This window comes from Seriola aureovittata, chromosome 9, assembly GCF_021018895.1.
Source record: "Seriola aureovittata isolate HTS-2021-v1 ecotype China chromosome 9, ASM2101889v1, whole genome shotgun sequence".
NCBI lineage: Eukaryota > Metazoa > Chordata > Actinopteri > Carangiformes > Carangidae > Seriola > Seriola aureovittata.
In genome coordinates, this window is record NC_079372.1 from 16,527,206 (window position 1) to 16,538,887 (window position 11,682).

Below are 11,682 nucleotides of genomic sequence, written 5' to 3' on the forward strand. Positions count from 1 at the left end.
ATTAGCGAAGTGGTGCCAAAACACAGACACAGGGGTGGAGGCCAAAACGCAGGTAGAGGGAGGATCTAGTCGCCCCTGGTGAACAATGATTGTCCTCGAAAACACACAAGTCAGGCAGGGAGGTAAGAGGTAGATCGTTAGTAGTTGAGAAATTTGAAATGTACATGTAGAATTTGTATTGATGATAAATTCATTGTTTAACTTTAAAATAAACAAAAAAGACAGAAAAGAAATTGTCTTTCATATTGTGTTTGTGTAAAAATAGAATTGTGAAAAATCAAATTAAAGTAAATAAACTAAATAGACTAACAATAACTTTAATATCCGAGATTTTAAGTTCTTAGTTTTATCAAATAAAACCCCTCTGATGGTTTTTCACCTTGTTAATGTGAACATATGGTGTTTTTATATAATACAAGATCAGTCAACACCATAACGACGTAGCTCCACCATGGAACTGCAGTGAACAAGTGACAGTCTCATAAAAACAGATTCAGGCATATTGGTAGAAAATATTCCCCATCTGTGTGGAATTCAAGTAAACATGAGAAACAGAAGAACCACAGACCCTCAGTTCATGATAGCAGGAAAGAACTGCAGGTAATTTTATAACATAGGCCTTAACTCGTTAAAAGTGTGACAAAAGCAATTGAAGTTAAAACATTTTAAAATTAGCTGGAGCTTATTACAAGCCCTGTGAGTGCAGAGGCTCCACTGTTTGTCATTTCATTGGCCTCATGATGGTTTCTCCTTTCCACAGGAAATGAATATATGGTTTATGTAGTGTTTCTTTTTTATTTTCTCCCCCTCAGATATATTCAGATGCCCAGGCCGTTCTGCTTCGAGCCCAGTAATCGTTACGTGGTTTCAATCAGGTTCCAGCGCCACGGGGTCTCACACAGACACCTGACTGCCTTCATCCTCATCGACTCGGTGAGCTAAGACCCGTCAGCCTGCCGTCCTCCTCATCTTCCTTTCAGTCTGTTTGCTGCTCAGTGCTGCGTTTACCTGCCCTGCTTGATTCACTGTCTTTTCACCGTCAATAAAAAGCACATTTCCGGATTAAACCTTAATAATAAAGAATGAATAAATGCTTCCATAAAATGATGATTTATTGGGTACAATTACGACTTTTTTGATGTTTGATGCTTTGATGTTTTTGTACCCAACAACTCTGTAATTGAGTGTGCGGTTGTTCTTTATGCTGGAGATTGCTTTGTTGTCTCTTCACCTGAAAACACGTTGGGATGTGCGGACACTACCATGACAGTTATTGTCTTTCATTGAGACCTCTTTACAAAAGCACTGTTACATTTTTATGTTTTTTCTTTCTGCATAAGTTGACAACTATAGCTTGTGATTAATATTGCCTCCGTGGCTCATAATTTGCTTATTTGTATTCATATTTATCTCTATAACCCTTTCCTTTTGTAAACCTTTAATTCTTTTTTTTCTTTAGCTGGTTCTTATCCCCAAATACACCGAGCTTCCTGGTTTCCAAGGTAATGAGCCGGAGGCGGAGCATCGGCGAGAGGAGATGATTCGCTACATGTGTCTGGACTCCTTTATGATCACGCCGATGCCGGCCCTGGCGGAGATGTGCTCCAAACTCATCTGCAGTATTTCATCCATCATTCACGACGGCGCTCTGCGTATGTAGATGCAGAAACAGACAGATTTAGAGGAAGTGGGTTTCAAGTCCATAGTTGCTCTTTAAATAATAATATTTTCTTTCTTGACTTTTATGTGAATGCAGCCTGTCAGTGTGACCCTCAGGGTTCCCTCAGCGGTGAGTGTGATAGGGTCGGAGGTCAGTGCCTTTGTAAACTCAATGTCATGGGTCGACACTGCGACCAATGTTCCCCAGGAACCTACGGCTTCGGAGTGAATGGCTGCACTGGTGAGTGTCACATGGTAACACCTTTTTACAGATGTGAGGATAATATATTTTAATTTCATTTGATTTAAATTATGATTTATGTAATCCGATAATCTAACAAAACAAAAATACAAATACTTACAAAGATCACAGTTTGACATGATAAACACACATCAGCATCAGAGATAATGAGAGATCTAACTGAATAGATTCTCAGTTGAAAGTTTAATAATGCTGGAAGTTTACAGTACAGTTTGGAAAAGCATGGCTTTTACATATACTTAGTTACACCCATATTCCTTAAAAAAAACTGGGAAAATATGGAATCTAATGGTTTGGAAAAGACATCACTGCCACGTTTTTTAGTCCAGAAAGAAAATATTGACTACAACAGCAAAAATGTAACAAACAGTGATTATCAATAAGGAGGCGGTGATTAACCCTTTAAACACCTTCTCCTCCAGCCTGCGACTGCCACTCCGAGGGATCCTTAAGCCACCAGTGTGACCCAGTTACAGGCCAGTGCCAGTGCCGGCAGGGAGCCACGGGACGGGTGTGCTCAGACTGCCAACCGGGCCAGTGGGGCTTCCCCAGCTGCAGCCCCTGTCAGTGTAACGGCCACACAGATCTCTGTGACCCCCGCACCGGGGAGTGTACGGACTGCAGGGACTACACAGCAGGACACCTCTGTGAGCGGTAAGGAAGATTTCACTCGAGATTTCAGATTCCACTCGGCTCCTTTATCCCTGGCGATCAGACTGATGGTAAATGTCTCCCTCGTCTGTCCCAGATGTCTGGATGGGTTCTTTGGAAACCCGATGCTCGGCTCAGGGGAGCACTGCCGGCCCTGCCCCTGCCCCGGTAACCCCGGCTCAGATCACTTTAACGGAGAGTCCTGTCAAGCTGACCACAGCTCTAACCAGATCATCTGTAACTGCAAACAAGGCTACACCGGTAAACTATTACACTGCAGTGACAGTTTATTTTTTCTTATTCTTCTGTAGGTCTGCTGCTTTCTACTTACACTTGTCATCAGAAATAGATATGTGTACAAAATCATAGAAACTATGGCTGATTCAGCGCTGAACTGTTCGATATCTAACACTAAAGTATAAGAGCTAGCCGTCATTCTTCCCCTCTCTCGCCCAGGGTCTCGCTGTGACCAGTGCGCCCCAGGTTACTATGGCAACCCTGCGGAGCTGGGCGGGGAATGCCTGCCGTGCGAGTGCAACGGCAACATCGACACCCAGGACCCCGAGTCGTGTGACCCCAGGACGGGCCAGTGCCTCAGGTGCCTGTACCACACCGACGGCCCGTCCTGTGCCCACTGCCAACACGGTTACTATGGCAACGCGTTGGCCCACGACTGCAGACGTGAGTAATGATGGCAGTTATTAAAGTACTCATAAAAAACATTTACTCAACTCTGTTTTTCTATTTGTGATGGTGTAGGAGTTAAAGCTGATGATGTAACACCAACTTCATTCTCAGTTTTAAGTTTAAAGAGAAAAAGCAGAGGGATAATGTGTGTCTCAACCTTTTGTTTTCATCTCTTGTTTCCTGCTGTGGAGCGCATACGCCCAGAGTAGAGACTGTCAGGTCATTGAATACATGTTTTCCTCTCAGGTTGCACCTGTGTGAGTGCTGGCACGGTCCAGTCTTCTTGCAGTGACGGACAGTGTCACTGTGACCGGCAGACCGGCGCCTGCCCTTGCAGGGAGAACGTGGCCGGCCACAACTGTGACCAGTGTGCTCCAAACCACTGGAACTACGGTCAGGACCGAGGATGCGAGGCCTGTCACTGCGACCCGCAACACGCGCTGGGATCTCACTGTAACATGGTGAGGAAGCGTGAGGGCGTCGCACGGCATGAAAATGATTCATGCAACAGTGAACGTAGACAAAAAGTTTAAGCTTGTATCATCATCCGTCTGTCTCTCTCTGTCTTCTACAGTTCACAGGCCAGTGCCACTGCCGTCCAGGCTTTGGGGGAAAACAGTGCACCGAGTGTGAGCAGTTCCACTGGGGAGACCCAGGGGTGCAGTGTCAAGGTAACTCACCTTGTGACAGTGGTACTTGTGAACAGGAATAGATTATTAATGATGCATGATGATGGATTTTAGTCACATATTAGTTCAGTCTGTAGTAATGTAGTAACAAAACAGCCCCTCTGCGTATCTAAACCTTTCAGTTAGAGGAGAACAAGATAAATTCGTTTTTTTTTTTTTAAATTAGTCATTCACTTCACGCAATCAGTTCAATGTTACGGACCTTTGATCAAGACTCAGATTTACTGAGGCTTTCGTACGTGGTTGTCAGATACAGATACGTTGACAGAGTCTGTCAGAGGCCTGCAAGGTGCTTCTCTCTCTTCGTTCCATTCACATTTGAGAGAGGATCATGCTAATAGGAGAAGAGGCTGAGAAGAGATGTTAACAAAGATTGATTATGTATCCCACTGTATTTTTGCATGGAAAATTCTCCACCTCAACCAGGGGCTGATTTTACAGAGATATTTTAGACTAGTCTGAAATGTTAGCTCTTGATTTTGCTCTTAGATTAATCCAGTGCAAGTTTGATAAAAGGTAAAAACTGATATACAAACTGTTGGACCTCACTGTGTTTTCATCCCACAGACTAACAAACACTTGTTTAATACAGACATTTCATCACACCTCCATCATGCTGCGGAGCGAGCAGAGAGAGGGGGAAGAGTTGCAGTAACCTCCTGCAGATTTGCAGCAGCTAGAGCAGCATCAGTTGTTTAAAAAATTTAAAATTTAAATTATTATTATTAATAATATGAGCCAGCATATACAGAGAAATGGATTCTTAGAATGTATCAAAGTAAAGTAATAACTATCAATGAAAACAGAATCCAATTAACAGTCGGTGCACAGTTGTGATTTCTAATAATTGAACTTCAGTTAGAACAAGCTGCAAGTGCGCTCTGTTTTCATTGGACAAGACATTTGAAGTTAGTGAAACTTCAGCTGTGTCAGTGCCATCATCTCACATCGCTTTTATTTTGTTCCCTTTCTGTGTTATTACATGTCCTTATTGTTTAAATGAATTCACATGATTATCATGCACTATTTAATTAATGTTAGTAAATCTGGCTCACAGCATTTTGAGGCAGTAAAACTCTTTCTAACGGCTTCTGTAAGACATGCTTCACCTGCACCATTATTGTTGTGTTTCCTCTCTCTCTTCCTCTCCTGTGTCCTTCACCCTCTTCCCTCTCTTCTTCTACTCAGAGTGTAACTGTCACCCGCTGGGCTCAGAGATGGCCCAGTGCGACCGAACAACGGGGGCGTGTGAGTGCCGGGAGGGAGCGGAAGGGAAGCGGTGCGACGAATGCGCTCGCGGCTTCACCGGCGTCTTCCCCAAATGTGTGAAGTGTCACCCGTGCTTCCAGCTGTGGGACGACGCGCTGTGCCAGATCAAAAGGGACCTGGATCACATCCAGTACACCTTACAGAAGATCCAGGAGAGCGGGATCACGCCGGGAGTCGGGGACAAGCGCATCAAAGAGCTGGAAGAGAAGCTGAAGCAGGTGCAGGATCTGATCAGTACGGAGGACAGCGACCGGATCCACCAGCTGATTGGGCAGAGCATCGATGACCTCAGGTGAGGATACCACACTGTGTTGTTCCCCTGCCACGGGCTAACTAAATAAATAGTATATAAAATACCCTGCTCTATGTGCTCCAGGGCTGAGATCGCCCTGACCGACGGGCGTCTGATGGGCGTCACCCGAGAACTAAACACAACAGCAGAAAAAGAAGGGGCTCTGAGACACACACTGAATGATCTGGAGAAGGAATTGAGGGACATCAACAACACTGTGGCTCACAAACAACGCCTGCTGGATGACTACCTCACTTCAGGATTTGCAGGTAGTAAACTCAATAATCCAGTGACTCTTAGAAAAACATTAAATCACCAACACAGTGTCTGCTGACCTTCAAATGTCTGATACAAACAATTAGGTATTAATCATCGGTGTTCCCGTCCACTCACAGATCAGTTTGAGAAAGTGAAGAAATACTATCGGGAGTCAGTGCAGGCTGCAGAGAAATGCAACGCCTCGGTGTCCGGTCCTCTCAGTCCGGTGGAACAGTCCAAAGAAACCCGCGGTCTCACTGAAGACCTGCTGAATGCCAGTAAAGACAAGTTCCTCCGAGCTCTGGCCGCCCAGAACAAATCGCTGACCGAACTGCAGCACAAGGCCCACGACCTGGATAAGAAGGTGCATCACCTCAGTCACAAGGTAGGCAGAGTTTATTTATTCATGTGACTGTCTCCCTCATTGTGTAAAGTCTTAATCTGGTGCTGAAAATGTTCCATAAAAAAATCTGATGTGCTTGTTTGTACTGGCTGCATTTATCGTCTGTTCATTCACTTATTAATTAAATCTGGAGAATGGAAAATCTTAATCGCACTGTGTTTCCTCACCATGTACAGTCAAAGAAAAATATTTGAATGAATATATATAGAGAGAAATATATCAATGGAGGGGTGCTGTTCATGACAGTGACTGGTCTTGACTGTGAGGCTCATTAGTGATCACAGAAACTTATTCTATGATCAAAAGAATCACCAAAATAAATGAGACTGTCCAGAAATAGTCTCTGGCAATAGAGAGTCTCAAGTCTCCTGAAGCGAAATCCATGTGAAGTCTCTCTTTGTCATCACTGATGTGTTTTTATGAGTGTTTTTAAGTTTTCATGAATCAGTCCTACAGTGAAATCTAGTGGCCAAAAGTCGAAAATGCAGCTTCGTTAGTAATTAAAGTTGAGATCTTGGTGACAGACATTTCTACTTTTCTATTTGTGACACCCTGAATATCTCATGACAACGAGCCCTAGCACCCGTCATTCTCATCTTCATCAGTGATGGAGGAGGTAAAAAACAGCAGCGCTTGATTACACACGGTGACAACACAACACTTTGCGTTTGTATGGGGATTATTGGATTGAATTATTATTAGGAGGGAAATCTTCAAGGAATACATGAATGAATGAGTCAGTGAATACAAAAGTAAACTGTCACGGCTGTTGATCTGTTTCTGATTCAGTTTCATTACAATGTTTAGTTCAGGGTAGTTTGTCTGGATATTTGTAATGTCTGCATCTTCATAACAGGTTGGAGACCCAGCAGTGAAAGTTAAAATCTGTCAATTTTTGTTTTGAATTGTGCAGAAAAACAATTAAATTAGATCTTGTTTTTCGTATTAAATGTAGTAATTAAATAATGATAATAATAAACAATATACAAAATCTGTCTCACCTCCTATATAACATATATGGTGCAATATTTATATACATATTTTGTATCTTAATGTTTTATATTTTCTAGCTTCATAAATTATAGCTTACTTTCAGTAGCTGACACAGATTCTTGCAGATTCAGCATGAGGAAGAAAATTTATTAGAATATTGGTTTTTGTATTGATAATGAGAATGACGATGCATAATTGCTCCCTTCAGGTATGTGGTGGTCATAGCAATGCCAGCGTAGATGGCAGTTGCCCAGACAGCCAATGTGGTGGTGCCGGTTGCCGTGACGATCAGGGTAATCGTGTGTGTGGAGGTCAGGGATGCAACGGGACAGTGAGCGCTTCTGTATCAGCGCTGAATCTCGCCAGGGATGTGACGGACGGTCTGAACGTTGCCAACGAGGAGCTGCAGGACGCCGTCAGGAAGGTGATGAAAGTGTTAAAACACAACATTTACGCAGAATATAGAGCTGGAGCGATGGTGGCTCCTGGGACTATAAAGTTTCACTGTTGACTTGTGGTTTCCTGTATCTAGCTCCAGGAAATAGACTCTCTGACACAGGATGTGAAGAAGCAGGCGATGAAAACGCTAGAGAAAGCCAGGAAAAAGAAGGACAACTTCGAAAACAACAACAAGAAGCTCAAAGATTTCATTAAGAAGATCAGAGACTTTCTCACTGGTGCGTTGGTGATGTTTTCACTGGTAATCTTTGCCCTAAATTAAGTTAACTCTTAAATTCTAAAGTTGCAGTCATGATTCAGTTGACCTGGAGCAGGAGAAAGTATGTTGTGGTGTTTAACTGTCCCTCTGTCGTCCCTGCTGTCCAGAGGAGGGAGCAGATCCAGAGAGCATAGAGAAGGTGGCTCTGCAGGTCTTGGCGATCACGCTGCCGGTCAACAGGACCGTCCTGGACAAGATGATCATGCAGATAAAGGACAGCCTGTCCAACCTCACTAACGTCGAGGGCATCGTCAACCAAACCTCGCAGTACATCAGCAAAGCCAAGGAGCTGCTCGACCAAGCTAAAGACGCCAAGTAAGAAGCTATTTAGCTTCACTATTAAATAAAAGGAACCCATAAACCCACTGCGCCATACAAACTCCACAGTTCAGTCAGGCCATAAAAGATACAGGAGATACAGAAGCCATAATTTGCACAGCTGTAGTTTGGCTGTAGTTGGTGGCGTCACACACTCAGACTCCAAACCACAAATCACCTTTCCCTTTTTTCCACCACTTGGTCTTCTATTCTACAGATTTAAAAGGTCAATGAAAATGAAATGCAATGAAAGCTTGAACTGCTATAATTGCCTATCCATTATGGTTCAATAATCAGTCCTGTTCCTGACTACAGTAAAGACATTTTCTGTGCGGTGTCTTTGTGCAGGAGGCGAGCAGAGGGAGTAAAGGACACAGCCATCAACACAAAGCAGGCTTTGAACATGTCAGAGGACGCCATAGAGAGGGCGAGGACAGCTCTGAAGGAGGCCCACATTAACCTCAACAGCACAAGGAACGCCACCGCTGAGGTACAGCATGTCTGAACAGTGACTGTGTCTTTGTATATGAGAACTACTTAGCTGCACAGTGTGAAGTTGCAAATTTCACTGCTCTACTTCCTTTGCTGATTAACAGAGAAGTAGACCAGCTTCCCATAGAGTATTTTATTTTAAGTGCTGCTCTTTCTTTCCAACATGGAATATTATATTCTCCCACATCACTTCCTTTGCACACTTCATTGGACGCTCTTTAATGTCTCATTTCCTCCTAGGTGGAGGAGAGGCTGAGGCAGCTGGAGGATAAGCAGATGGACGTCATGATGCGTTTAAACAACCTCTCCATGGGGGTCGAGGCTCTGAGGAACAAGACGGAGCAGAACAGACAGATGGCAAAGGACGCCAAAGCACTGGCTAACAACGCCACTGACCTAGCATCCTCACTGCAGGAGGTACGCATGTGGGCAGCCAGTTTGTGTTTGTGCTTTTCTTTTGAAAAAATAATATGTCATGTTTCTGTCACAAAATCTTATGAAAGTATTGTCTTAAGAGTCATAAGTAACATTATCGTGTTGACTCCCAGAGCCTCAACGACACAGAGAAACGTTACCGTGAGCTGCAGGATAAGGTGGACTCTCTGGGTGGAGAGGCTGGAGGTCTGGACAGCATCAACCAGAGGGCAATGGATATCAAGAAGGAGGCAGACGACCTCTTGAATAAAGCCAACAAAGGGATCACACAACTGCAGAGTGAGAACATGAAGCTGCTCTCTGCGTTAAATATCGTTTCATTATGTGGGCTGAGTACAGCGCGTGTGGGCCGTTCTGCACGTTTTAGCATGATTTGCCTGTGAGGAATAACGTAGCGTAATGAAACTACTGTTTTGTAAAGGATGTGCTGTGAGAACACGGTGATATCTGTCAGGTTTTTAAGAGCAGAAAGTGGAATAAATTGTTATTTTGTCGCCAGTATCCTTAAAATATTTTTAACTGCTACCTTAACCTCTGTCAGGTTGGGAGGTTTTCAGTCTTTGAGGTGAAGGGGAAGTGAGGAGGGAGAGAGAGTGAGGTGTAACTGGGACAGGTGTACGCTGGTGTTGGGAAAACAACAGGAAGTTTGTTGTTGGAGTAATCCAGTGAGAGCTGCGTTGGTACACTGCAAACAGGAAGTGCTAATAGACATTTCAGCATATTTTTAATAATAATATCGTTTTTAATATCGTGGCACCACTGGCATATCGTGATTATTATATCATATGAGTGTCTGGCTGAACAGCCGTCAGTAGGATTGTGTCTGAGACCGTTTCAGGTCGCTTCATATTGTTTCTGGTTCACTAAGGAAACCTGGAACGATCTCAGACACCACCCTGATCAAGGCAAGATTTCTGTAGATTTACCCATGTTGAGCTCTGCCTCTCTCTGTCGCTGCAGAACTGGAGAAAAGGTTCAAGAGTAACGAGCGGCGGATGCAGAGGCAGCGCACGGAGCTGGACGAGCTGAAAGAAAACGCCACCGTGGTGCGGGACGAGATCCGGGAACAAGTGCAGAAGTACAGCAACTGTGTGTGAGGATGTTACTGTTCCCTGTTTACCATTCGCTGCTGTAGTCCAGAGCGGAGTGCGACTGATGCTGCGCCTGGGACAGAAAACTACATCACCCATGAGAATAAAACCCTGCTCTGGTGCCTCCGCTCTGTCACTGGTATTTCAACTTTTACACATTTTACCTGTTAAGTGTTATATCACAGAAAGACCCTTCCTCTGTCCATGTACTGTACCACTTTTTGACTCCTAGATATCGACACTAACCTGTGTGGTGTTTATGTCTTTAAGCTATTACAACAGGTGGACGACCTGTGGAGAGTATTTGTTTCATTGTATAGGCCACGGTCATTGATTTCATGAATAATAAACAGAAGAAATATATCAGAGTATGTTATCAGAAAGTTATTTTGACCAAAAATGATTTCAAGATTTTGTGTGTTTTTGACCACATTATTATGGTATTTACAATATGACATTCCTATTAAGAAATACATTGAAAAGATTGATTTTTCAAATTAAATTTTGTGTTTATTTTTTATTACAAATGAGGCTCTTGATTAAAAACATCTAAATGCATAAACGATTATTCCTGTAAGCAAGACGATGGAGACAATAAATTTGATATAGTTTGAATTCATGACATCATGTGTCCTGTTTGTGAGATAATGTGTGTCCAACATTTACGAAACCCAGTTTGCTGCAGTAGATATGTTGTTTCAATCCTTTGCCACTAGGGGGAGGCGTATACACAGCAAGTCAGTGTTCTCTCTTTGTTCGGCTTCCATCCCTGCTCTCTTTACCTCCCTCCTGTCAGCTGTTCACTGCACACATTTTGACGTCATCCTTCTAGCAAATGTGTTATTAATACTAAAAATTATGATTATGTTCCCTTTAGCTGAGCCAGTCCAGGGCCCTGCTGGTGTGTATGCTGATTCTTAATGGACCCTTAATAGAAAAGAACACCTGTGCTTTTCCCACTATGACAAGTCAAACTGTCAGCAGTGGAAAAGGCCCATTAAAAGCCTGTAACAAACCTACTGAGGTGTTTTCTCCTAACTCAAGGCTGTGTGTAAATGTACTGTACTTGTACTGTTGTGGTTCACTCTCACCGCTCCGTCTGCAGGGAAAACCCACTGTACACTACCTGCTCTGCACCAAACAGCATTTCAGAAACAATCAGCTCTCATCTTTGGTTTTACTGTGACAAATATAAAGAGCTATCGTAGTATTTTACGGCAACCTAGCACTTAACAAGCACACTCACTCCACTTCTTTACTTGACCTGTTACTGCACTGAAGCTTCAGTGATGTTGCTTTAGATAAAAGCATCTGCCAAATGAGTAAATGTAATAGTGATGTATCAATACATAAAAATAATTCTGCTGTTGTAGCTGGTGGATACAGAGCTAATGTAAACTACTTCATATAGTTGGGGAGTTTCTGATTAACATGAGATGAAAACCAAAAAATTCTGATACACATA

General features: G+C 43.2%; 1 protein-coding gene across 2 annotated transcripts in view; it reads left to right on the forward strand.

Annotated features, from left to right (window-relative positions):
- lamb2l (laminin, beta 2-like) overlaps nucleotides 1–10,832 on the forward strand; it is a 47,370-nt gene extending 36,538 nt beyond the window's left edge. For both annotated transcript variants that reach the window (XM_056385287.1, XM_056385288.1), the window contains exons 18-35: nucleotides 813–933; nucleotides 1,460–1,652; nucleotides 1,757–1,900; nucleotides 2,344–2,575; nucleotides 2,670–2,833; nucleotides 3,029–3,253; nucleotides 3,506–3,720; nucleotides 3,834–3,930; nucleotides 5,137–5,509; nucleotides 5,594–5,778; nucleotides 5,905–6,152; nucleotides 7,372–7,587; nucleotides 7,696–7,840; nucleotides 7,989–8,196; nucleotides 8,548–8,689; nucleotides 8,932–9,108; nucleotides 9,240–9,405; nucleotides 10,087–10,832. In XM_056385287.1, coding sequence (XP_056241262.1) covers nucleotides 813–933; nucleotides 1,460–1,652; nucleotides 1,757–1,900; nucleotides 2,344–2,575; nucleotides 2,670–2,833; nucleotides 3,029–3,253; nucleotides 3,506–3,720; nucleotides 3,834–3,930; nucleotides 5,137–5,509; nucleotides 5,594–5,778; nucleotides 5,905–6,152; nucleotides 7,372–7,587; nucleotides 7,696–7,840; nucleotides 7,989–8,196; nucleotides 8,548–8,689; nucleotides 8,932–9,108; nucleotides 9,240–9,405; nucleotides 10,087–10,223 — 3,388 coding nt within the window. In that variant the 3' untranslated portion in view covers nucleotides 10,224–10,832. The remainder of the gene's footprint in view (nucleotides 1–812; nucleotides 934–1,459; nucleotides 1,653–1,756; nucleotides 1,901–2,343; nucleotides 2,576–2,669; nucleotides 2,834–3,028; nucleotides 3,254–3,505; nucleotides 3,721–3,833; nucleotides 3,931–5,136; nucleotides 5,510–5,593; nucleotides 5,779–5,904; nucleotides 6,153–7,371; nucleotides 7,588–7,695; nucleotides 7,841–7,988; nucleotides 8,197–8,547; nucleotides 8,690–8,931; nucleotides 9,109–9,239; nucleotides 9,406–10,086) is intronic.
- The last annotated feature ends 850 nt before the right edge of the window (nucleotides 10,833–11,682 follow it).